This window comes from Grus americana, chromosome 6 (assembly GCF_028858705.1).
Source record: "Grus americana isolate bGruAme1 chromosome 6, bGruAme1.mat, whole genome shotgun sequence".
NCBI lineage: Eukaryota > Metazoa > Chordata > Aves > Gruiformes > Gruidae > Grus > Grus americana.
In genome coordinates this window covers 35,704,945-35,732,662 of record NC_072857.1, presented here as the reverse complement: position 1 = coordinate 35,732,662, position 27,718 = coordinate 35,704,945, and the positions used below count along the sequence as shown (strand labels likewise).

At 37.6% G+C, this 27,718-nt stretch overlaps 2 protein-coding genes across 4 annotated transcripts in view; both read right to left on the bottom strand.

The window, feature by feature from the left end:
* The window catches only part of CALCRL (calcitonin receptor like receptor), a 73,120-nt gene extending 61,281 nt beyond the window's left edge, over positions 1-11,839 (bottom strand). Inside the window, exons 1-2 of one of the 2 annotated variants that reach the window (XM_054829288.1) lie at positions 11,564-11,839; positions 5,283-5,362 (exon numbers count right to left, since the gene is read on the bottom strand). The gene's annotated coding sequence lies outside the window, so the exon portion shown is untranslated. Of the gene's footprint in view, positions 1-4,738; positions 5,121-5,282; positions 5,363-11,563 lie in introns of those variants that run through there. The other variant, XM_054829287.1, reaches the window with a different exon arrangement.
* Positions 11,840-12,651: 812 nt separating this feature from the next.
* Positions 12,652-27,718, bottom strand: part of TFPI (tissue factor pathway inhibitor) — a 36,626-nt gene continuing 21,559 nt past the window's right edge. Inside the window, exons 4-9 of one of the 2 annotated variants that reach the window (XM_054829284.1) lie at positions 22,428-22,466; positions 19,154-19,330; positions 18,017-18,112; positions 17,445-17,537; positions 13,406-13,588; positions 12,652-13,036 (exon numbers count right to left, since the gene is read on the bottom strand). In XM_054829284.1, coding sequence (XP_054685259.1) covers positions 12,927-13,036; positions 13,406-13,588; positions 17,445-17,537; positions 18,017-18,112; positions 19,154-19,330; positions 22,428-22,466 — 698 coding nt within the window. In that variant the 3' untranslated portion in view covers positions 12,652-12,926. The other variant, XM_054829286.1, reaches the window with a different exon arrangement.

The window sequence follows — 27,718 nt, the reverse complement described above, 5'->3', positions numbered from 1 at the left end:
CAGTATATAAATACATGGATGCAACCATATAGGAAAGAAGTATGATGTCTAAAGCTCTTATTCATTTGTGAAATGTATTTTTTTTTAATTTCTATCTAGGAAGGTTTATAGAGCGCAACATTGGGAGACAAACTATATTAATTTCTGATAATATTAATATGAAAAATATTTTTAAAGCCTAAAATAAATGAGTTTTGGTATAACAAATATGTTCTCAGTACAGTTTTTGATTTGCTTTAATGAAACTCTACCAGCATTACCAGTATTAAAATAATACAAAAATTATTAAAATTAATTTCTGAGATTTTACCACTGTAATGGGGGAGGCAAAAGAGTGAAGGGAAAATATAAATGGTAATACAAAGAGTGACACTTTATGCCCATACAAGCATCAAGGTTGTGCAGTTTTCAAGCTCACGATTATCAAAGAATATGTAAAAAAGATGATACAATTTTTAGGAACTAAAAAGACATTCAGCCTAAACACAGCTGACGGTATACTACAATATATGAGGCTGCTGCTTTGAACATAATAATAATTTTTAAAAAAATCATTAATCACTGTGTTTTGCTCCTTGTCCTTGGTATTTAATAGGAAGTCAGGCTGGTATGGGCTTCATTAAACAAAACTCTGTCACTAATTTTGTTTGGGATATTTTTTAAATAAGGCCTGCATGATCCAGGCGTATATCCAGAAATACAATATTGTTTTAGTTTCTAAAATTAAATTAGTACCTTAATGGTCAGCTACAGCTTAAGAGTGGTCAAAACTGTCAGAAAAGTCTTGGGTGGCATCTATGCTATATTAAAAGGTGACAGCTTCAGAGGCACATGCAAATTTACACCAGCGGAGAATCTATTTTCTTGTCTTAAAGTGAGTACATTGCTTCTTTCATGGAAAGTCTTTTTTTAATGCATTACATTCAGTTAAGTGCATTTCAAATGCATCTTTCCAAGGAAAACCAACTCTGTATAAATCACTTCTGTTCTTTTGGACAGCATATACTGCAGTAATGACTGAAAGTGTTTGCACAGAACCAGGGCACAAAAAGAATGACTTTGCTGGGAAAATGTAAACAGTATAAACAAGCTTGGGAGACTAAGGCAGATATGCATGAGAGATAACTGTGAAAACAAAACTTTGAAAATGTAAAAGTTTAGCCTTCCAGTTTTGCCCAGATTCTAAGTAGGGGAAAAAGAAAAAGCATTGCTAAAAACAAATGCTTAAATAGAAACAAAGTAAATAAGAAGATATTTTCTCGTACTGCACTGGCTGTGGAATTCTCCATTAAGATAACGGGTAATAGGCTAATTTCTGCTGCTCTTTGTGCAAGCATATTACACTGAAAACATCAGAACGGCCAACATGAGTACAAAAAAGAAAAAAATGGGTTGTGAACACCCATGGAAAGCTTTCTCTCTTTTTCTTTTAAATACTGAAAGGAAACAACATTCAAATGTATTCAATTTAAAATATTAACACTCATGACTCACAGTTTTCTAAACAAAGGATGAGGTTTAGAACTAATTTACTTTGAAAGTCTCTTCAAAAACATACATGTTCTCTCTTTAGTTGATACATTAGGAATAATAAAAGTCAGCATGATATAGACCTGCATATATTATACATATGTACACAAAAATAATGTATTATATTATTATATTTCTAATGCACGTAAACACATATACAAACACACTTCCAGATTTATTTTACTGCTTAGGTTATTTGTTTGTCAAGTCACATCTGTTTTGGTAATAGAAGTATTCATTCCTTCCCTGAAACAGTGGTATCAAGGATATATTTAATTCCAGAGCTCTGACAATGTGCTACACCAAAGACTATTTCCCAGTAACAGAACAGTTACATGAGCAACTAAGAGACTGTTTTCAATAAGTGTAAAGCTTAACCGAGGAAACTACTACATATGAAACCCAATGACATAGTTACACGTGATTTTAGAACAGAGGTGACCATAACACTGAGGTAATGCCAATATTGTGTATACACTCTATAGGAATGACAGCTAATCAGAAGCACAGAAGGAATTTTGCTAGCAGATCAAGAACACTATAAACACATTGGGAACAGATGGAAACAACTTCTTAAAGAGAAATTCTATTTTGTTTTCCTAACCGTAGACTTGGACTGCTCATTGGAGAAATTCCTTCAATTGCTTACATTATGTTCAGTATTTACTATAGAAGTGACTAGATATATACTTTTTAAATATCACTGTGCACATGTTAATATTAAAAACATATTGATAGCAATAGTTCCTTCCAAATGACTGTGGACTGGTTTGAATCTTTTATCTGTACGATTTCACGGACTCTCGTGGGCCCAATCCCACCCAGCTCTTGCACATGCTAAGAATACTGTTGGAAGTATCTGATTAACGTGAATGCTTAGCATATAGAGCTAAATTAGTAATTATATTGGTGGCAAAGGAAATATATTAGTATGCTTTACTCCCTCAGCTTTGTTAACTGTATCCCTGTCAAAATCTGGATTGCAATACCCAGACAGCCCACAGAACAATACTGCATTCCCAGAGTAGGACCCTTTATTTAGCCAGGTAAGACATTAGTCACCCAGAACGAGACATGCAGATTTGTGGTTTTCAACTTGAGCATTCAGAAATTACAGAAGTCATCAAAACCCAGCTGCCAACAGACTGCAGAACACAAGTGACTGGATGGGTGATGTATGTATAATTCCTTTAACAGAAAAATACCCACATCTAGGAATATCTTGCCCTTTGACAATCAATGGAAAAATTCCCACTGGCTCTCAGCAGGCCAGGATTTCAACAGTTGTGCGGTATCAGGAAAAGCCTGTTCAAAGGGACAAACACTACATTTCTCAATGCAGAGCAAGACTCCAGCTAAACGGGAATTCAGAGTATGGTAACATTTGAAGTTGACACAACACACATCGTGCAATTCTTGAACTTGCAATGCATGTTATATATTCAGGTACTAAAAAGCGCAGTCATGCTGTTCTACATCGCTATCCTGTGATAGCGATGTCTTTGCTTAATCTGCAAATAGCTTAGATTCTGGCATCAAACCTGCAAACACATAGACGCCTGACACTTCCCATGTGGGCAGTCCCACCACAACCTAAACCAGTTACTTGAGAATCTAAATCATATAGCTGAAATACCTCTGAAGACAGTTGTTCCTACTGCACTGATCATTAAAACATGAACACTTTTTATCTGAAGTGTCATCTTGTTTGATTTAGTATCACCAAGTGCCTTTTGTGCAGAAGATTTTCAAAGTCAGATAAAAACTTTGGGATTGCTCCTATATGCAGTGAAGTCAATGAGAGTTCAAGTAGACTGCAAAAGTAAATACTGCGAAAATATAGATCATTATTTTTAATTGAGAATTTCAGACAGTATTGCAACGTGTATTTTGAAAGAAAACACACTGATCAGATCTGCTCTTATTCATATTTATCCACATCTAGTGTGTCTCCCTTCAAAGGACCTCAGATTCAGAGCAAAACAGTCAGGCTTTTAGCACATCACTGATCTGAACAGGTTTACGCTGTTATATGCTTTATTACTGCAAATGAATGACAAGATCACCAGTATGCACAATATGACTGGAAAGACTCTGCATTTGAGCAGCAAAATCCAGCCCCAAGGTATCTGGCTTAAGTTTTTCAAAGTAGAGAGCAAAAAAACTCAGCTATTTTTATTATTATTCCAATCTCAGCCCCTGTAAAAAGTATGGGTGACTAAATGAATCATTGTAGATCAAATCCACATGTGATTTATTGCCTATATTTCTCAACTATCCTTCAGAAACAAGATTTGTTTTTCTGATTCCACAGATCCACTGCCTACACACACAAGCAAATGACTAGATGTAGCAATCTCAGTAATGGAACTGTATTTGTAAAAACAGAGGATATCGCATCTGTTTTGGAAAGCCGAAGAAGTGGCAAGACTCTTAGCAGTCTCTAAGCTGATACTGGGAAGGCACAGAGTCACACACTTCCCACTGTTCAATAGTTTGTCAAGGAAATTAAATAGTGGACAATTACCTTTCAATAAATCAGTTCAGTGTTTGTGGGGAAAAAACCTCAAACAGTAACAACCCAGCATGCGTACAAGCTTCAAACTCGAGCTAACTTTTTCTCAAACAGAAAGTCCAAACAAAACAGAAGCTTTATCGTTTTACTTGTGTAATTACAACATAAAACCTAATTATGAAATAACTCAAGTATGACCTCTTTCGGTACAATAATGTCAATAAGATTAAAGGAATATTCAGTAAGAAAATCTACACCACTTTATCACCTAATTCAGCCTCTCTTGAAAGAGCTCCAGTTGTATTGAATTAATCTTAAGGACTCTTTTCAAACCAATGAGCCTCTAATTCTCTCCAGATGCAAAGACAGAAATTTGGTTAGCTAATATTAGAGGTCTTAGACAGAATCCTTTAAGTGCTGATTAGAGTATTTTCATCTCCCTTTCTACCTATTCAGTGTTGATTAGTTCGTCAAGGATATATTATAACAACATCAGTTATAAAATGAGCTCAACATTTCACTCACTAAAAATAAACGAAGCTTTTCCTCATACCCCTTTCTCCCTGCAGACTACATATCACACGTTGAGGTTAATGTAAAATCATCCACACAGGCGTAACTATAAATGCATTCAGATGGCACAAAAATATTGTTCTTAGGTAAAACAACGGAAGAGTTTTGATCAGTACTCACCGCACTGAGTTTTTTACGAGAACGGTTTCAGATAAATCAGTTTGATTTCCCTTTTCAGTCAGGGAGAAAGAAGATGTTTCGCTCCCTCCCTCCCCGGCCAAATAAGAGAGCTGGGAGAGCCCGATCTTCTCGCTGGGTATAATCCAGGTACCGAGCCTGCTGGAGCAGGGGGGAGAGGTGCCCCGGCCGCGCCGCGCTCCGCAGAGAAGCGCTGCTGCGGGCAGCGCCGGGAGCGTGTCAGATTGTAAGCGAGGAGCGGCGGCAGCAGCGAAACATCAGAGCTTCCTGTTACATCACCCTGACCCCGCCTGCAGTCAGCGTTAAGTTACTTTTCTTTCTCAAATGGCATGTCCCAGGGAAGCCAGGCTCCTCTGATATTTCTAGGCAGGAGCGGGGAGCTGCCTGAATCCTGACAGTTGCCATCTGCTATCCGACAGCATGGCTCCTGTCAGGAGACGGACTGCCCGCACCTTGCCCGAGGTCGGCTGCAGCTCGGCCGCCCGGATAAAAGCTAGCGCTCTGAAACGAGTCGGAAAATACTCACTCGCTCTGTTGGAAAGGAGCAGACCACGGGACCTGTCTTTTTCATGTATCGAGCCAGTGAGATTTGTCTTCCTCCTCGAACTAGAACCAGAGAAATAAATCAGTTTGGACCTTTATTCAGAGATAAATAATATACAATAGCCTCATTCCTCTTTAATATGATCGACCTGACCCACCTCTGCTAGAGACCACAGGGGATGCATTATGTCCCATACTGTAAGTGCTGAGGAGCTCTACAGAGACATACTGTTACTCCTCAAATGTAAAACTGCATTAAAGGTCTGAATCAAATTTTCAGATTCAAGCACGTACATAATTTAAAGTGCCACTTTGTTTTATACCCAAGGAAAAAAACCCACAACGGTATTTAAGTAAATAAGTCTTTGAAATACAAGGGTAGAATAAAGGCAGCAGGCATATTACTACTGCTGCACAGAACTCCAGACTGCATTTTTTTTAAGTGCCAGTGATTTGAAAGTACAAGTATGAGCTAGCTGGTTTGAAAACTGCCATAATTGAAGTCAAAACAAAATTAATGCCAGTCCTTCTACTAGCTTCAAAGAATTTTATATCAGGATCTAAAAATGTTTCTTTGAGAGCATTTACCACTTGTTATTTGTACCATTGATACCTGTGCTACAGGCAGAATCTGTGCTCTCCAAATCACAGAATCAGAATGGTTTGTGTTGGAAGGGACCTTAAAGACCATCTAGTTCCAACCCCCCTGCCAGGGACAGGGACACCCTCCACTAGACCAGGTTGCCCAAAGCCCCATCCAGCCTGGCCTTGAACGCTTAGAATCATAGAATGGTTTGGGTTGGAAGAGACCTCAAAGATCATCTAGCTCCAATCCCACTGCCACGGGCAGGGACACCTTCTACTAGACCAGGTTGCCCAAAGCCTCATCTTTGATGAGGGATGGGGCATCCACAACTTCTCTGGGCAACCTGATCCAGTGCCTCACCACCCTCATAGGGAAGAATTTCTTCCTAATATCTAACTTAAATCTCCCCTCCTTCAGTTTAAAGCCATTACCCTTGTCCTATCACTATATGCTCTTGTAAACAGCCCCTCTCCAGTTTGGTTGTAGGCTCCTCTAGGGACTGAAAATCAATAGACGGTTTTGTGTGCACTTGACAATACTATGCTGAAAAAATGAGGAGTTCATGGAGCATTAAGCTCAAATAATGTTAACACCCATAACACCACTACTCCTTATGGAAGGCGATAAGGACTTCCCTAAGGTAGTGGTTTTGTAAGTGCTCATCAGAATTATAACCCTTTAATTTGCTCATGAAACAAGATAAAGTATTCTGCTTGATTATCACTACCTGTTGCTCATCCACTCTTTTTACCAGCAGAAACATTTGTAGAACATGTTGTCAACTGGATGAAGAAATTCATCCGGCCATTGAAAAATCTTTTCCTCAAAAATGAAAACAGCAAGAAACCCAAAACTAAGCAAAAAAAACCCCAAAACAACAAACCACACCAAAAAACCCCCACCAACCAACCCCAAGCCAGAGTCAGGAAAAATTAGAAGACAGAAAAGAGGGGCAGGAATACTTTACATCCATATGGCCACTGGATAATATGAATTGTGAAATCACACTCTAGGGTCACTAAAAGAGCAGGCATATGACTGTAATACTCATTTGGCACATGCGAGTGTTGGTGCTTCTAGGATCTTACATCAACAGGAGAATGTTTGAGTTTTATAATCAGTGAAGAACTAAAAACTGGCACTCTAAACTTCTAGGCAATGTAAACAGATATAAGCCGGGGATTAGCTCTGATTCTGAACAGTGACGGAAATTAACTTCTCTGAAATACATGGTGTCACCTCAGGTAGTGGAATTTCATCAGAAGTGAGCCTGGCTCCGTTATTTTAGACCAGTTAGGTCTAGGCTATGGACTACAACATAGTATGTTGCACACTGTAACCTAGAAAATAATCTGTGTATTCTAGCCAAGCACACATGTTCAATACAAGTCATCTGAATTAGCTGGAGAGATTTATTACATAGGCCATGTTTGATTTGGCATGTCAAATTCAGTGAAGTTGTGTGGGGGTTTGAGATTTTTTAATTTTAGTTCAAAAGTCTTATATTCTACTTATTTAGCTATCATTGGAACTTTCTTACTCCTACTCTACAGGTATTTGAGACATCACAGCTGGTGTAATTTGCACTTCAAAGACTCAGAAGGCCCCCACACTACTTCAGCTACCCCTTCTTCTAGCTGAAAGGCACATAAATTACACCAATACAGGCTGCCTTGGTTATCAACAGTGTGGGCGTGAGCAGTTTGAAAGGGATCTAAATGAGCCCAACTGACTGTACTTTAACCAAGGAAAGCTTAAAGCCATGCAAAGAAAAAAAAAATCTAATTCTACCTCTTACCACAGATCTGATCTGAAAAGTTCAAGGATAAATACGGTTTTGCAAATAATGATCGGCTGTAAGAATCTCTTTAGTGCTGCAGTTATGACAATTGCCTCTCCCCTGACAATAAACAGACTGTCGGGGTAGGCTGGTTTTTCCCCAAATTTTCCTTCTGGACAGGCAGTCCAGCACAGCAGTGCCCGCGCTGCCCAGGGCAGCTTGTTGCAGGGGCCTGATTCCCTGTGAAGCTCTTGCCAGCGGTGCCTTGCAGCAGCAGGCCCAGTGCCCCTGTCCCGCAGGGGTGGCTCTGCCGAGGCGCCGCTGCTGTCGCTGCTGCCCCACACCTGCGCCGGCGGCGCCCCCGCGCGGCGGTCCGTGGGCGGCCCGTGGGGCCCCGCTGCGCAGCGCGGCGCTGCCACCTGGCGCGCAGTGGCCGGGCTGCGCCCACTCGCGTCCCGCAGCAGCCCGCGGGCTGCCGGCACGACTCCCACCAACGTTTGCACCTCACCGCGAATACCGAGATCATCTTATCCGTACGGCATGTTCCCCTCGGGACAGGACGCCTAACTCACGCGCGGTCAGTGACAAAACAGCCACGTGAAGAAAATCTGTGACAAGTGACTTGCAATGTGGCATTGCTACAGGTTCAAAAGAGATTACAGGATAAACAAAACCAAGGGAACTCCTCATGTGTATTGCCTATGAATAAAATACTAAAATTCATGTGTAAACACTTAATAACCATAAATGCATATTCCACTTTACTTGAACCTGGTTCTCTCTCAAGAGAGGATACCACAGAAAGCAACTGGTTACGGAACATAATTCTTATGTCCACTTTAATATGTTTGAAAGGTAGAATCCAGAAAGATGAAGATGTTCTCAGAATTTAAATAAATCTATCAGTTTTGGAATAGTAGCTAGATAGGAGATGCAGAGAGAAATACTGGCTCAAATGAACTGGAAAGAAAAAAGAAGCAGGGAATAGAAAGTAAAAAGAAGAAAAAGGAAGGCATATCAGTAAAAAAGTGAGGAAAAGAATGAATAAAAAGGCTTTAAATTTCTCAAAGACATTTTTGCTTTGGCTTAGCATGGACTAAGGGCACATACCAATTTACTGCAGGTCAGATAATACATGGAAATGCATGAAACCTCTGTAAAATTGCTTCAGCTTGTTGGCTCCCATCACAGAAAATGGGAGAAATTTCACAGCACCCTGCATATTTCCTCCAAAGCAAGCAGGGCAGGTTCTGGAATTAAATGACTGGATGAATGGTCTCTAGTTAATTGGAAATGTACAGCCACTGTGATGCCTTAGCATAGCTAGCTTAATTTTCTGACCTCTGCACTAGACAGCCATCTGATTTCCTATCTTTTCCCTGTGTTGTGGCTTGATTATCGCCTTTTCTACAGTCACCCTTTAATTACCTTTGAGAAATGCATAGACCTTTTTTCTTATTCTTCATTTGGTTGTTCTGCAGATATTGAAGATACAGGAATGAAAATAAGTGAATGAAGAAGGGCACAAAAGAAACTTCTTGGGGAGCTGATGAAGATTGGATCACACTGCTGTTTGGAAAAACTAATTCAATGAGCTGTAGAACTATACAAAAACAAGATGGGAAGACAGCTGGATAACTGGTACGGTGGCCAAACTGAGTACACACACCAAGAAGAGTGTGCACTCTCATATTAAATCTCTGATTATAATCAGATCAGTTTTTATACAGTCTACAACATTCCAGTCTCCATTCTCATTGCACTAAGTAACAAGCCTAAAAGATGAATCACTTTGTAATGTTTTCTTCGCCAAATGAAACAGAGGTACTGTTGAGATGCTGTAACTATAAAGTTTTTTTCTATCTCAACAATGACATAAGAGTCCCCTCAATGGATCACTTGTTTAATCACCGTTACTACAAAATGAATGCACAAGAAGTTTCTTTAGTATAATGTAAGTATGGGGTGGGAGACTATGGGGGACTACCTGTTAGTCCCGTCCTAGCTACAGCTGTTCTGGAAGGAGAGAAGACTGCACAGTCCTGGGAAGCAACTAAGCACACTCAGTGAGGACACCCTGCTAGTTTCCAGGAGAGCTCAGCAAACAGGAGACTTAGAAGAATGAGGAGCAGCCACGCAGCCAGGTTTCTACAGGGACTGAAAGGATGATTTTTCCTAGACTTCCAGCATGGATTTTGTAGGTGTTGAATCCAGGCAGCCAGGGAAAAGTTGCTGGACCAAGAGGGACCCTGAAGGACAGATACTGCCATGAAACGACACAGGGATCACAAGGCAATCTGTGTACAAATGCATCTATTCTTTCCTATCTATCTTTTATACCTATTGTCTCATTGGGAATATTCTGGTTTAGAAAAATTCATCATTCTACTTTATGATCTCATAAAACTTACAGAGTTTACAAATCCTTGTTCGTGTTCTCAGTGGACTGCTTTAAGAAATACCATGAGCAAAACCCTTCCCCTTCCTCCCAACCCCTGCAAGGCTCCGATCAGAGTCCTATCACAACTGAAAACCACCAGGTTTAGAGCTGGTGTCACAGCTGGGCAGAGGACAGCACCTCAGGAACAGCTCTGTCCCCATCACCTTTATTTGGGCTTGACGCTGAGAAAAACTCTCCTTAAAGAAACACTGTCACCAATAACACAGATTCATATAAATACTAGAGTTACCTGAATGTTGCACTCCTGCTGCTAAAGAATGAGTTTCATTCGCTTTTACACAAAAGCTCTAAAAGATGTTTTTGTTTAATGTGAATCATGGTCAAATACCTCAGAATCATGCTAGACGATACCACATTTCTTTGTAAAATGATTTGAACATGGTGTATAGCATAGTACTGCCTCTCTGGCAGACAGCAGTGACAGAAGGCAGCTGTTACACATGTGTTACCCAGCACTTGGCAACGTTTTCTACTTTAATCTGAAACCATAGACTCAGACTGTCCTTACTGAGTCACTGAACTGCTGGAGACACCGAGTGGCACATACCTCAGCTCTGTCTCTACTACAAGGTACATCACACGATCTAGAAATTCCCTAAGTTTTAATACTGCAGTCCATGGGAAATTATTATTACTAAGAATGGAAGATTAGATATTTTTACTGCCTTCATCATAAAATTTATATGAGAAAAGGTGCAGACACCTGTGCACTCACCTGCATTCCTAGCCAGGCAGACACAAGCCAGCGTCAGTGTGGAAAGCAGGGTAACTGTGGCATTAGTGGGGTGTTCAGCACACTGGGAAGTCCTGCTTCTCCCAGTCCTAGTGTGCCCAAAGCAACTCCTGCTTTCAGAGGCTGTGCACCCCGCTGTGCTAAGGCAGCTGCTATGCTACAAGTGGAAAGGCCTGGGAGAATTTTAAACCATGGGATCTGCACTTGTCTGCAATGACAAAATCCAGCTGGTCCAAGTATTCAACCTCCTGCTCTGCTCCTGTGCAGTGCAACTCACATCTACAAACTCAACTCCTAGTGCATGGAGCACAGATGAGACTAAGGAGAGTAAGGTCAATAGAAATGATCAACTAGAATGGGAAGATATCAAACTGGAACTGAAACTGGCAGGTAACGACGCACCAAACTAATTCTGTGTGGAGAACTGATGTTACTAGTTTTCAGCAGTCTATGGAGTTTATATGTTTCCAGTCATAACTGCACTTGTCTGATTTATATGGTTATTGCATTGTAAGTCTGTGGTTCTCATATATTTTATAGGACAAGACTCTACATAAATATTTTCTAGTGTATGTTTCAGTTTCATGAACATTTTTCAAATCAGACTTAGTAGATCCTAGAATAAGAGAGTCATGAAAGGACTTAGCTACCAGAAAGGAGGTTTGGATAGAATTTCTGTATAAAAACCTGTGATTTTTACTTACCCCCTCAAGCAGGTATTTAGAATGCATAAATACTTTCATTTTCAGCAGTAAAGCTTAGCCTCTTTGTAGAGTAAGTCCAAAGTTCATCAGGCATGTAAAACATAGGTTTTCTGAAATCACACTTGTGATTCATAGTGCACAGGCAAAGGCATCTCACTCCAACAGATCATTTATTATCTATCTTGTCATTGCTGTTCTTGCTCCTTGCTGTAGCGACTGAGACCTTCAGATGTATTTCAGATACTTCTTTCCACACCACGTCTCACAAACAGCAGTGTAACTATCCTCAGTAGTTTTAACCACAAAGAGAAAACATCTGACACAAAAAAAATAAATCATTTACATCATCAAAGAAGATAAGGAAGAGTTTCAAAAATATCCTGCTATCTTTTGTTTCATAGGCAGTAAGGTTTTTCTAAAAACCGTAATAGGAAACCAACTACTTTCCCCCCCCCGCCCCTTTCCTTTAAAAAAGACTTAATGAAGATCAGAGAGGTGCCTTGGAGAAGGACAGGAACTGTACCACTGTTTCATGTCAGTCTTAAAAAAACCCCATCAAAACCCAATTAAAAAAACATTCAAAGCCAACTGGAGAGTAAGCACAGTGTTATTTCTAAAGCAACTGTATTTATTTCTATGAAAGGAATTTGTTCCAGTTCCTGTAAAATTTAAAATGTATTTCTGGAAATTATTAACTAGTTCAGTAACAAGGTTAAATATATATAAATATATATATAAGCAAGTGTATTTTTAAATCTTTGCAAATATCTGTCACACTGCTTCACACATTTACAACTTTAGCACTCTCTCTGTGGTTTTTGGTGGGTTAATTCTGATCTCACATTCATTTTACAATAGTGTAATTATACACACTTTGATGGAGTTAAATCTAGCTTGCATAACCTAAAACAAATCTGATTAAAACAAACCCAGTGTCAATTTCCTCTTTACGGCAACAGACTTGTCTTTTAATCTATGATTGAAACAATCATGCTTGACAAGTGATTACTTTTTGACAAGCATTATGCTTTCTTTAGCACAAAAATAGATTTAAAAAAGGAATAATGGGGTAATAAAGTCAATTTGAATCTTGTCTACTTTTTAATCATGAGTTATACACCCATACAGTCTGTTCTGTCCTGTTTCAGCTTTGACAATTATATACAATTAAACTACAATTTAAGAGCCTTTATCAAAGTAAAAGGTAATGTTTATTAACATGAATGAGGAATACATAATAAAAATATAAGCAGCATAATAATATGTAATCAAAATAATCAGTACAGTAAATATATTTAAATGGTGTACACTAAAAGCTTTCGTTCACAGGTGAACAGTAGGTTACTTCACATTTCCATAAAAGTCAAAGTTGTATTCTTTCAGGGATGATTTCCTTGCCCAGAGCCTTTACCGACTGTTTCTTTTTCTTTTTGATTTTTATTAGTCGTCTTTCACCTTTTTTTTTATTGAATCCTAAAGATAAAATGAAGAAAGTAAGGTTAGATGTTGTATGACTAACACACCCAAGATTATCAGAAATGAGACAGGTCTTGTTTTCAAGAAATATTCTTTAAAAAAGAAAAAAGAACATTGTCTTACCTAAAGTCTCCATATGCCTGACCAATGCCACGTTGTCTTATTTCTGTTCTTGTACACTGTATTTTACTGTCCATCTTTCTCTCTCTAGCTCTGTCTCTCTTCTGATTTCCATTTTCACTTTTCTAAGACTTTCAACTATTACATTTTATCAGGTCAATGCTTACTACCAAAAGTTGCAAGAATGTTTCAGCCTGCATAATATTTACCTCTTATGATAATCTGTGGCAATGTCACTTCCCATACCTTTGTTGCAGATCCTCAAACATGACTTTCTGGAGGTGAAATTATTTTCATTCCCACCACAACCACTGTAGCTAAATGGGCGACATCTTCCAGTTGAGTAGTTGTAGAAAAATCTTAACTCTTTGGCTCTACAAAGTCCTCTGTCCATAGGGGTCATGCACAAAGAAGGGATAGGGGGTGGTTCTAGAAACACCAAGAAAACCAAGGTTAGAGACAACACTGCAGTTTACCAGTTTTCTGTTATGTTGATATTTTACATGAGATTTGAAGCTTACAGAACGTTGGAATTTATATGAAATTTACTGGCAAATTTAACTCTGCCCTCCTGAAAATACAAGATATTTTACATAAGCATCTTTTTATGATTACAAAAAATACTACAGCAAGCGTTATTCTGTCTTTGAATTCCAAAAGCCAGCAAAAGCTTACCTGAAAGCAAGGTTTGTTTCCTATATATTTAGTGATAAAATTGCCATTTCTGTGATAGGACATAGTATTCAAATTCAATTAGAGAAGTTTCAAGTGAAGTATTTGTAGAAAGTGAAATAAATTAAACTTGGACAGCTTTAAAAAATATGGTAAATATTTATGATAATTAATGAAGTGAATTTTCCTAATTACTGCTAGACATTCTGAAATCAAATATAAAAGTATCCAGCATTTCCAATGTACGATTCTAATGTAAGATTCAACACCTTAGTATTGGTTTTGTCATATGAATACAGAAAGCTTGACCTAAGTAACAGAAGTTGGTCTATTGGAAAATACTGAGCAATTATCAAGAAATAGCTTGTAACTTGCAGAATAACAAAGGATTAAACGTGAAGAATAAGTGCACAAAGCGACTGACATGCTGGTGCTTTAGTGCTGCTGTTAGGTTTTTACCATTCCAAGGAGTAGGCTGATGGTTTGTTTCTTCTGTGTCACTGCAAGTGAGAGTGTGAGAACTGAAACACTGGAAGATGAACCTGAGGTGTCCAAAATACCTGGGCACTGGACCAAGTTCAAGAAGGAAATCCATGCCAGAACTCCCAAACCTGGAGAAACTCCATCATCTGTCACCCTGGAGTGACTCAGATACAAAATCAGAACTGACACAATTGCTGCACAAGATGCACGAAAGTGAATGGGAGCCATTACATGATCAGTTATGAGGGACCTAAAGGAGCGCCGTTTTCCTTCAAGTAGCATCAGAATTGAGATAGCAGAGATCTGAATGCATAAATGGAAATGTGAAGCTAAACAATCTAACTAATGCTGCCTAAACAATCTTCAAATGTGGATGGTTTAAGATTTAATTCTTATAATACAGTCTTTTCTTGAATCCCAGGCACCCCCCTCTGTGGTGTGAACAGATGACATGATCATACTTCAGAATTTCTGAAACATGCATATTCAGATATAGACTCATATTTATCAAAAATAATCCCAGCCCTGCATTGCAACAATAATCACCATCCCTCAGGCTTAGCTGGGGTTGTGTGACAATGAAATGTTAATTGATCACAGGACTAAAGAAGTTTGAAATGATCCTGGTGAGCTGGATGAGAAACAATGCCTACTGCATTTTCTTTCGCTAGACGCAGGTGTGCAACATTCATGAAGCTTCAGATTTATTGCCAGATTTTTGATATATGCAGACTTCAGCATCTCATTTCTGGTTGCAGCAAAGAGAAAATAAAAGAATCTTCAAGTAGCCAAGCTATTACAAAAATAATGAGTCATCTGCACTTGACAGTACTCTATAGGTATAATTGGTGCAGATCCATTATAGCGGATAGAACTATGTCAATTTATATCAGCAAAAGATACGGCCCTGACTTTGAGAAGTAATGACAGGAACTGCCTCTGTGTGCCATTCCATATTTGCTGAGTTGAAAATTGACTTTTGATCCTGCATCCCGCTTAGATCTCACAAATCAAGTGTAGAGTATAGCACTCGTAATTTCCTGCTATAGATCACTTCGTATAATCTAAAAATGAAAGGTTTGATTCTTGGCTTCACTTTCTCTTAACTTTCCCAGAATAAAAGTTATTTTACATCTTGCAGCAAAGTAAGACCAGAACAATCTTCATACTCCACAGAAAGTTCATTGCTGAGAGATAGCACTAGAAGTTTCATGTTTATGTGCAGAAAAAAAGCAGCAGCTTGTTTTGTTTGGCCATAAAAGAGTTTAATTTTCTGAAGAGAAAGATCTTTGTTGAAAATCTATCCATCTGATATGATTACAGAGTTATACATACCACCAATAATATGTATTTTTTCTTGAAATCAAGATGAAATAGCATTTCAATTTTGAGGTAAGGTATTCTATAAGAGACAACTCCTTGCAATTTTTTTTTTTTTAATGGTGGTCATGTATTTAAAAAAGAAGATGATACATAGCCAGGCCAATATACAGCAAAATAGATGTACCTCCTCCCGTAGTGGGATTGCACAAAGCACAAAATTTTAGCACATCCCAGCAGCCTGAAAGGTACAGATTGATAAACAGAATGGGAGCAGGTGGCTGCATGGAGCAGGCTAGTGCAAGACAGACACAAATTATATAGTAGGGAAGAACCTGCGGGGTCTTCAGACTTTCCACTGAAACACATTGGTCCTTCCAAGGCCACGTTTATTACCTGACCCATCCAGCTACACTGACTTCACTCACCCTTGTTCCCCGAGCCTTTCTTCCATCAACTTTCAAGTCTTCTCTTTCTCTTACCCTCGCCTCTCCCTCCCAAAATCTGCTCTACCAGAAAATTCACTATTGCTGACACTACCAAGAACCTTTCTAGTTCCTCTGAGAAAACAGTCAATCATGCCCCTTTGCTTGTAGATTAGTTGTTTTGGGGATTTGAGGATTCATATTGTCAGTAAAAACCTTCAGGAAACATGTACGCTTTTATGTCCCTACACTTATTACCATTACCTTAAAGCATTTAAATATTCTACAGTGAAATAAGTTGCCAAAAGTTTTAGTGTTTTATATTCCGTCATTTTAATAACAGAGTGCATCGATGCTTTGTATGTGGTAAGCAAACAATCCAGCTATCACTGAAACTTACCTCAACCCAACAGTGCATGTGGATCACAGTGCAGGCAAAAAAAACCCCAAAACCCCACCAAAGTAGAATACAAGACACATTCAAACTTTATTAGACATATTCTAAGCAATGACCACAAGAATGCTATCTTACATGCCCATTATCTTGCAAATCATATTAAACACATAAACCTTAAAGAATTTGTAAGCCATCACTCAATCCCCAAAAGTAGAAGTAAGTGTAAATGCAAAAAAAAACCAACAGAAATACTTGGTAAGAATGCTCAGGCTTTTTCCAACTGTTTCTTGTTTCCTCTTGCATAACTGTGGATCATAAAAATGACATGCCTCAAATTCAATCACCCTTTACAAAGTGAGCAAGTACCAGCAATCTATAGTGGACAGCCTCCAGCTGTAGAAACTGTTAAAACCTAGCCCTCCCTCTACTGTAATGGCTCAGATTCTCATCTGCATTGTAATACATAGTGTAAAAATACCTTGAAGCAGACACGAAATTAATTCACACTTACTTTGATTGTACTCAAATCAAGAACTGAGTTTAACATGGCCTTGGTGAAAATAAAAATTTATTATGATAAACATATTGTGCCATATTCCCAAATCTAAATATGGTCCTTTTTTAAAGGATAAAAGAAGCTTTAAATTAGATGCCAATTAGATCCCCACAAAAGTATTAATTTTGACTAAAAGAACTCTGCATCATTGCTTTTGGTCTTTAAATTTTTTTATTTATCAGACCTTCAGGAAGTGCACACTTTCAGAAGAGGACAAGATGTGGTCAGTCTTTCACTTTCTGATATTTATAGAAGATCTGTAAGTAGCAATATATTTCTTTGCTTTGACTTTCTCTGCTTATCAAAACATTTGACATAGATGGAAGCCCATTCTTTAGTCTCAGATGTGTTCCAAAATGTGTGGAAATGGAAAAGCAATCCAGAGCGCAGATAAAAGACTGAGAGCTAAGAACTACAAAAGTGAATTCTTACCGAAAAAAATGGGAAACTGGTTGCGCTCCTCCTTTGGGGAACTACTGTTCAGAGTGTTGGACTTCTTATTTGGAGCTGCTGACAACAAATTGACTAAAAGGAAAAAAAAGGGTTTGAAATGGTGACGGGTTATCTAGACACAGCAAAGCTCTGAAAATAAGCTATGATTGGTACCCGTTTGCCTTGCTCCATGCCAGTATTAATACCATTAAAAGGGAGCATTTCTTTAAGTCTCAAAGGCATAGGACACTGATGTGCTCAGGCAACTTTGGGATGGATTCCCTTTTCTTCTTTAATTTTACTGATGTACGATTTTACACAAACATGGTTTGGTAAGGTTATATTTATATTACTAGCAGACATTCTAACCTTTGCAATTGTAAGCCTTTTTCAAAATATCTATTACTGACAAGAAAATGACTGTGAAGCTAGTTTTAATGTTACTGAGTTCACTGTGCTTATGTATTTCAACTAACATACATATCTTCAAATAAACGGGAAAATGAGTGGACAAGCCAAGGAGTGTCTGCATTAAAAAAGGATAACTATAAACAGCAAAAGCAAATTCTTGCCAAACAATCGAGGAAACTGGTTGGGTTCTTCCTCTGGGGAACTACTGTTCACAGTGTTAGGATGCTCTTCAGCTGGAACAATTGGTAATAAATTTGCTAAAAGAAAACAAAAAGAAAACAATGAGGAAAACCCACAAAAAACAATTGGTATCAATGATTCAGTATCACTGAGGTAAAACCTTTGATCTATTTAAACCATGGCAATGGTCCCTAATCTTCTCTTTCTTCTTGGGTATTCATACAAATGTACAAGGAGGTGTCATTTCAGATTAAAGTCAGAAAAAAAAAAAAAAAGAGCGCATTCTGCAACTCTTAGTCCAGAAGGTAAAACTGGAATCAGAGCCCAGGAAGTGTGTTTCTAGCTTCCTACAAAAAAATTAAGGGAAAATTGTCCCTCACTTCTGAATGATTTGGCTGTGCAGCTTAGGCTGCAAATGATTCAGCAAAGGTAGAGGAAAAGCACATGGCTCTATATGTATATCTTTAAACAAACAAATAAACAAACAAAAAACCAAACAAAAAAAGAACCATAGTGGGTCTTTCCTTTTCTAAACATGAATACGCTCAAGTTCTCCTTGCCAAAACGATAGATTATGAAACAGTCCTGGAAAAAAGCCCACTAGAGACAAGCAAAACGAAAGGGTCTCGAGGCTCTGGGTGGGAATATTTATTTGTCCTATGAATAAAATGAAGTACTTTGTGAAGGGGGCAGGAGTTATGAAGGTTACTGTATTTTGATATAGAACAATTGATAGCAACTAGTAGGATGAGGAAGTGGATCAATGATCTTCAGTCAATCTGAATGGCTGTTTTGTAGCCTAAGCTGCAATTGATATATATTTTGCAGGGGGCTGTAGAATTAACATATATGCAGGCAACTAACTGTCATGAGAAAAGTAAAAAAAGTAGGAGTCCTGTAATATTCATTAAAATTAATAGTACCTACCATTGGTTTTAGTTTATATTTTTCATCTTTGTCTTTTTATTTAAAAATATATAATTAATGTTAATTTCTGATATAAATTATTGCCACCTCAGGGTACTCTAAGTTGCCTTTTTTTTCCATGCAAGATACCTTCAAAACACAACATTGTTTATACAAGAGTAAAACAAAGAATAATGAGGACAACAACTTACAGTTGTCTTCGCAGGTAGTCTGGCATTCTTCCAAATTCTTGAAGTTGTTCTGGTTTCCTAGGCACCCGCCATACTTGAATACTTCACATTTCTTTGTCTCTTTGTTGTAGAAATACCTGGAAAAATAGCCTCGGCAGATTCCAGGGTCTTTCTCATGAAGGCAGAAGTCGGGCTTTTCTATGAACAATGGTAAATGATGAACAGGGTGGAGGAAGAAAAAAAAAACCACCACCAAAAAACAATACACATCCCAAGACAACAATAGAACTGAAGGAAGTTTATAAAATAAACCTGTAACTTTGGACTAAAGACCAACTGTAAAATAATTGCTTTTATTCTATATATAACACTGCAGTATTATGCTGGAGCATTATAGGGATATTTTTATTGCTTTTTTTCCTCTTTTCAAGTAGCCAGGAAATTATATCTTGGAAAATGAGGACTAATAATTCCTTTAAGTGTTCTCCTACATTGAAGCTCTAAGAAGAAAATTCATTTTTACTCTGAATTAAAACAAGACTTGAATCTCAGCTAGATCATTTGATTCTAAGTATACATTCTTGTCATTTATGTAGTCATTTCAGTCAATTCTATTGTGAATTATACAGAAAGTAATGCTAAAATAGAAGGAAAAAGGAAAGAATTTAAAAAAAAAAAACAAACAGAACGGAAAAAAATCTAACAATGCATTTTATCTGGGACAGTCTGCTGCTATAAAAGGATACAAGAAACTGGGAGACAGAGCAGCTACTCTATCATTTTTCAGTCCCAGTTCCTAGTTTGCAATCAGTAACTACAATATCAACCAAGAAAAAGCTAACAAATGAATACTGTGTAATTTGACTATCAAGGCATGATATCATGCCTTCTGGCAGAGAAGAAAAACATATAGCCATACAATAATCCCCAAATGTCAATTTCTTACCACATTTAATTCTTTATTAAAAGTATATTTTTAAAAGAAAAGAAAATAATATAAAAAAATAATGAAATATATGTGTAGGTATTCTCAAATTCTTGCTAGTAGATACTTTGAAACATGATTCTTGACTGAGCTGACTTGCAGAGAAAAGTGTATTTAGCCATTGTATAAGACAATCATATCAGATGTGACATATAAAGACTTTCCTTACCTGTGAAACTTAATAGGATATTGAGACTAAAACAGTGTGCAGAGGGCTGTCATTTTAATAAAAAATACTACAGAACAATTACTTTGAAGTCTCTAACTTTTTGGAGTATATTATGGAGTTGTAAAGAAGTTAACCCTATTATATCTATTTTAACCAAGTAGCTAGAACAAGAATATTAAACGATGCACATCATATATTTATATAAAACATTATAATAGCTAATAACTAGTGTTCTTCCAAGAAATAATTGTCAATATCTTGTATTTGAAGTGTTATAAAGCTTCATGAACAGCAAAACGTCATTTTCAGAGATCACATGTAAAATTAAACCATTAAAACATTCTTGCATTAAGTAACAAAATCAACTATTTTAAGCACTCCTGGATAGCTTAATTTTGATTTTTCACTATAAATTGCATTCTCTGCCAGTAACTATGTGTATTCCACAGTACAGGTATTTCATGTTACCTACTATTCAAATGCAGCACCTATTGACATTCGCAGATTTACAAAACTAACTTCACGAGGTAAGGTAGCAGGCAAGAATCTACCAGCGTGGTATCTATTCCATATATCATCTATTAGGAGCTCACAGACAACAGGAGTTAGAGAAAAAATTCTTTCATCAAACATTGCATAATATTGTGGAATAACAGAAAATATTATTAGATAGATATTAACTGAGAAAGGCAGATAATACTAAGGGTATGTAAGGTAGACTACAGGATTATGACTGATTTTTTAAAACAGCTATTCTTCATTTAGAAAATCCTTATTATAAAATGGTTCTTGCAGAAAAAGGAAATTAAGTCCAAATAAGTTGAGCTCACAGCTAACTTTTATAGCCACTTTTGAAGAGAGACATCATGAAGGCAATATAATCCTAACTACACAAACTAGTATTATACTTCTAAATGCCATGTCTATCTCCAGAGACTCAACAGTCGAGACTACATTACTGGAAACAATAGTAAACAGGTAATGATGTTGATGATAGCCACAGCTGAATTTAACAGGATATGTTCTGTTTTGTCATTAAAAGCAGAGTACCACGGTCAGACCTTAAAGGAAGTAGTGCCAAATGTCTGCAGCATCTGAGCAATAACAACTTTAGTAACTTCCATAGCATAGAATCATGATTTTTTTTTTCTGCATTAAGAATGGAAAAGACAGTAGACAACAGGAAAAGAAAACCATCGTCTCAGTATGAAAATATTCCAGAGTACCATTCTGCAAAGATAAATGAATTAGCCTATTTCAAAAACGTATGTGCAAATATTGGTATTTCTGTGAGGAGTTAAATGCACACCAATTTAAGAGAAAGCAACTGGAAGGAGGGATAAAGGAAGGAGGGTAAGCAGAGAAAGAGGAGCTGACGTGAAGAAATTTACTCAAGTCTGTATTTGAGGAACTCTGGCTACCAGCATTGGGCCCAATCCAGGTAAGTCCCTAACGTGGAAAGAGAGGGTGGGGTGGAATAAGTCTTCACAAGCTCTATTCTAAGTGCCAAACTTAAATAACATTGTTAGGAACACAGGTTACCTGAACAGACCAAGAGTGTTTCAAGATAAGCGATTCTCAGTGTTTAAGCATTGGCTGCTGAGGAAGTCTGAGTATCAGGCATTTAAATTTCTCTAAACAGTCTGCCCTTCCAGGAGTAAGAAACTTGCTCCTTTCCTTAATAAGCAATTAGGGGATCTGCCCTAACCTCTGTTAGCTCCTACACAGGCAATGCTTGAAAATTTCTGTTTCAGAGTGTTTTTTTTCCTGTTTTTGCTAACAGTGGAGGAAGCATTTAGATTACTCTCAAAACACACAGTAAGAGTTCCACATCATGACTAATTATATAATGCTTGAATCTCTGCAGAGTCCTTTTCTCTTTATTGAAGAAAGAGAAAAAAAAGTGTTGTGATGTGTTTATTTTGGGGAGAAGAGATTGCAGCTACTATCTTCAGTGGCAACAACTGTCCTCAAAGTCTTTGATGAATACAGAAGAAGACCGAGAATAAGAATGTACTTTAGTCTGACATTCTTGTTTTTATTAGGAGATAGCTTAGAGCCATACATAAAGAATTTATCAAAAGAAGCTAAGTCCCTAATTGTTGTATACGAGTCTTAGATTACTATGTAAACATAATTACCTTTCTTAATTTTTGCTAACATCATCTTCAGAGGCAATTCTGCAATATAAATCAAAAGAAAAGTATTTAGCGAAAGCACACATGTTAATTCTCACCTGTGATACCAGGGTACTTAGCAGTGACTGTGAACACTGAGGAGGAAGAATGCAGCATCTTTTCCCCCTTCTTTCCTCTCTTTCTTACAGAAGTAGCACAGAAGCTTGTTCTGGAGGACTGAAGTATCATTTCCTTTGCGTGAGAAGACCTGCTATATTGGAAACTTGAGGATAGGGAAAGTACTGGAATCAAATTATGCCAGTATTGAATTGAACAGAGAGATTCCACTTCATGTTATTGGAATTGGAATCCTATATTATGTAATCTTACTCCTCAAAAGAGGAGTAATTAGCAGACTTGGTTAACTCAACTGCTGTAGCTACTGATACTGCTAATAGTTTCAGGGCTGATGTAGTTAGCAATAAAGACTTCTTTCATGCTATCTAATTCCCTTTACTATGCTATGTAGTGTCTGAGTAAAGCATTCATTATGCTGTTTATGATATTAAAGCCCATTCAGCCAAGTATCTCCAACTAGCTCAGTATAGAGGACAAACTTGTTTGCACTGTTCTTTTAGTGTCTGATCAGCAGTGAAGAAGTTGCTATTGTCATTTTTAATAGAGGAGCTTGGCTTTTATTGTACTTGCTCAAGCAGCTGGATATCTGAATTCAACCCCGCATTCCTTTTCAGCGATTGAAAACAAACCTTCTTCCCCTTCTAGGAGACGAGACTGCCTAATCATAAAACTACAAAGGAGACCAAGGGGAGACCAGCTCAGTCAATGTGCAATAAACGCTGAAAATTTTTCAGCGGCTGAAAGAAAAGCGGCAAAGCATAGCTTAAATATTTTCTATTACAGAGATATTTTGCAAGACACATGAAATAGTAGCTTCTGGACTTCACCTAAGTCATCTTAATTACATTGCTTCATAATTCTTGTTTTGCACTTGTGCTTTTCTTAATGGCATTATAAAATGCTAGTTTCTCCAAAACTCTCCTTTGTCTACTGACCTCCTGCATCTGAGAGAAGGGATAGAGTGGTACAGTTAATGCTTTACTTGAAGTTGTCTGCTGAAAAACAAATGCAATTTTATTATGCATTTTGCTGTCAGGCAATCAAACATACTATAATGAAGCAATACCTTTGCCTTACCCTGGCCATCTTACTTAACTACCACAGCCCCCTTTAAGGAGATACCAATTCCCTATAGTACATGCCAAGAGTAGCAGCTCAGTAGCAGAAGCATATTACAACTACTTTCTACTGCTGATGGCTCTTCCTGCTTCAGTGGATACACATCTTCCAGAGACCTGCTCAGAAAGCCTCAGTGTAACCCATGGTCTACCTTTCTTTTAAACATGAAATGAAAGGGAATTCAAAGGGAAGTATAGATTTTAATCTGAATTTAAATCACATGCATTAGTCTCTCATGCTGTGTTTCCCAGAAGGCCTCTAAGTCATACACCCAAAGGACATAATTTCAGCCTCTCTGTGACTTTGTGTGAGAGTTGCTCTGCCTGGCGGGCGAGGGCGGAGGATACAAGAATATTTTTCTCAGCTTGGAGCTATCTACTCCTGCTGGAAAACAAAGTTGCTGCTGTGCCCTTCCTTGTTACGGAAGCAGTAACAGTAGATACATGAGCCATCCTCACCTTTTCTGTAATTTGTAATTATAATAAAGGTGTCGTTCCCCCCCAGTATTTATAACAATCTCTTCAAAGTCCAAAATTGAAAGGAATATTAGCAGTTAATTCTCCACCCATATTCCACAGCAAGTGTTTCTAACCATCTTTTATATAGTGATATACCTTCCGTGGTTCCTATTTTAAGAGGTGCTGCTGATGACTAATAAGCTTTTAGCATTAGCTGTACTGCCCTTGTGTGCCATAATCCTACCATAGTTTGTTTTTGTTTTTGTTTTTTTTTTTCTTCTGGAAACATGGCCTGTGTTATATTTTCAAAATATTCTATCAGGTAGAAATTCTGTCATGATACATTTTCCTTCCATCTCTATGACAACACAGCTGGCGTCCTTAAAAAATATTATTTAAAGATATGACATGCACTTTAGAGTGACATATCATTTGTCTGAACATCTTCCCAGGGCTTCCTATTAGTAGGAGGCTGTGCCTTCAGCATTTAAACCCATGCCCTAAACCACGGACACTCACATCAGGCCATTTCACTAATTTCACTCAGCTGTTCCCTTCAGGCCAAAATCAGCAATCGTACTTTGGCATATGATCTCTACTCTTCTGGCACAGAACAAGAAGATTTATTGTGAGTTTATACAGGCCTAGAATGTTTTAATCTTACTACCATGTCAACAGCGTCTTTTTGCTTCTGGTTTCAGTCAAAAAGCCAAATCCACAGCTGAGTTAATTTCTTCTTTGTAAACAAACTGTATTTCTGAGTAGATCTGCTGTGTAAATAATAGACATTAGAATTGCTGTCATGTCCAGAACCTTTTATCAGCAGATATTTTCCCATGTTAGAAGCTTAAGTAGCCTAAGGTATATATTCACTGCCTTGAAAATTAGGACCTTTGCGCTAGTGATGACTTTTGTGATTCTACTCATATCCAGTAAACAATGGAGCCTATAGGCACGCTCCTCTTAAAAGAAATTTTTTCTTTCCTGAAGTGGTGAGCATTGGGCCCATGAAGCAAAAAATGCAGCTGATTTCTAGGACACTCAAGTCCTAGGTATCTTGAATCTGAACACTCTTAGAGAGTCTTGGAGTGGCCAACCTGTAGTTGGGCTCTCTGTACTGACTTCAGTCAGTTCTGGGAATTATTCATTTCTGTCTTTGATGGCTTATTCATTAAAAAATTTTAAAAAGTTGTTCTAATTTAAGGAGGCTGGTAATTCACTCGTGTTGGCTCATTTATTCTTGTATTTGTACTTAATATTGAAAAATCAGACACTTTGACTATTCACGTTATTTCTTCTGAATTTGTATATATATATATTGCACAATTTCCCTTTAGCTTATTTTTGACCTTCACATTCCTCACAGTGATGATTATCTGAGTAATTCTTAGATTTTTCTTTATTTTTAAGCATTCTTCTATCACTCATACTGTCTTTTCAGTCCGATTTCTGCACTTACTAGTGATTTTCCTGCAGTAATAAACACCGGAAACATTAAGTAAGATGAATATAACCATACACGACAAGATTGGACAGACAGAGCCAGATTTAACAAATAGAACATACTGAATTATATTTGTTTTTACTGAATTATGTTGATGAAAATGGGTTAACTTATTAGTTTATTTTATGGCTGATGATCAACAGAGTACTGTGTGTGCCACCAAACAATTCTATCTGCTGTTATTCATTCAGAGAATACAGAAATAATGAGCCTTTATTGCTCCAGTTCCTCATAGCAGATTCAACACTGGTAGACTCTTGGATCACTCTTATGCGTACACCAAATACTGTACTTGGGCTGAGTACCCAGATGTCGACACTAAGCCAGTTCTCATTTTAAATAACTTTCAATTTTATTCAATGGAGCTATGCCAATTCTATGCCAGCACAGGATTTGGTCCAGAAGATCTGTTCCAGATATTGATCCAACACACATGTCAGAATGAAAATAACAATATCAGTCAAAATAGCAATATTAGATTGAAGAAATAATTTTATAGATCTTCACTAATAGCACCTGATAGTGACTTTTGGACACTTTTAATTCCAAATTCTGTATCTATCAACCCTGCCTTTTTCAGTTTAGCCCTCTGGCTTTGCCTTTAAACTGGAATTTAGGACAAACACTACAAATTACCAGGAAGTCGCATGTATTGGATGAGATACCGGCAGCTGCAGTCCTGCAAACAACCCTGCTCCAAGCATGGCAAAAATGGGGTCCAGCTGAAACCCCAAACCAGGTACCAGATGTAAAGTACCAAAAGCCAGCCTGGTGACAGAAAAAGGGCTATCTTCACATCCTAGATCCCAGGTCTTTCTGACACTGAATGCTAATCAAGAAGAATAACTTTCCATTTTTTATTTTGAAAGATTGTATTCATTAAACTTTGTGGAGCCATAGCTAGAAACAGATTAATCACAATTTTCTAAACAAAACACTGTAGAAGTTAAGAAAATGCCTTTTAAGGATGGTTGTTCTCTTAGAATGACATTGCCAACATTCAGTTTTTAAACTGATATGTCCGTATTAACTGTGGAGTTCAGCAGCAAGTTTCATTAATTTCTGTGATGAAAATTTAATAAGTATGGGAAGAAACTTTTAAGCTGGTTATCCATGGCGGGGAGGCGAGGGGGGGGAATCAGTTAAATCCATGATACAAACTTATGACCCATGGAAGCTGTGTGACAAAGGAAGAATTTTAAGTCTAGAAAGGCCATTTGTCAGGTAAACAGACAATTTACTACACAAAGTATTAATGCTGCAATTTGAATAATTTTTACCACCTTAAAATTATATTAATGTCTTGACTGCTCACGAAAATATCATTCAATTCTGAGAGAGATACATTTTCAAGATAACCATACAGAAAAGTGATATTAATTAATACTCTAAAATGTGCTAGGCTGGGTTAAATAGAGGAAGGAAATCAGTTTCTTTAGTCATAAACCTTTACGGGGGTGATGATTACCAACCACTAAATATAACTCTTTTGCACCCAGTTTGGTGGATGGCAACCTTCAGTCCAAATTGGAAGCAAGACCAACTCCTGTCTTTTAAGCCTCAAGCACTATGTCCCTGCCTTCTCTACTAACAAGCAGTAAAACTGGCATATTCAGGTTGGAGAAAATGACCCAGATACAGAGATACCAGAATTATCACTTAGGCCTTGGTACAAGAAATCTGAACTTCTGTTACCGGTTATAAGCTGTGCTATAACCAGCACAAGGCTATTTGCTCTCCTTAAATATTGTAGGGCTCAGCTCCCAAACAGGATGAACAGCTACAACTTTTGATACGACTATTTGTAGAAAAGTAAGAACAAAACAACAGAAGTAGAAAAGGAGAAAAATGTCATTTTCAGTTTAGTTTTGTATACTGGTTAAGCACAGCCCTGATCTTCCATTTCCCTGTAACAAATTTCTGCTCTGTTTGATTTTTTGCCAAGAACTGTCATCTGCTCCTATCCAGTAGTTTCTTATGAAGATTTAAAAACACATTACTTGAATTCTATGTTACTTTTGTATCTACTTTTTTACTCACATATGAAGAATCCAAGAAACCACCAGTATAGTTTGGAGAATGAACAATATTGTAAA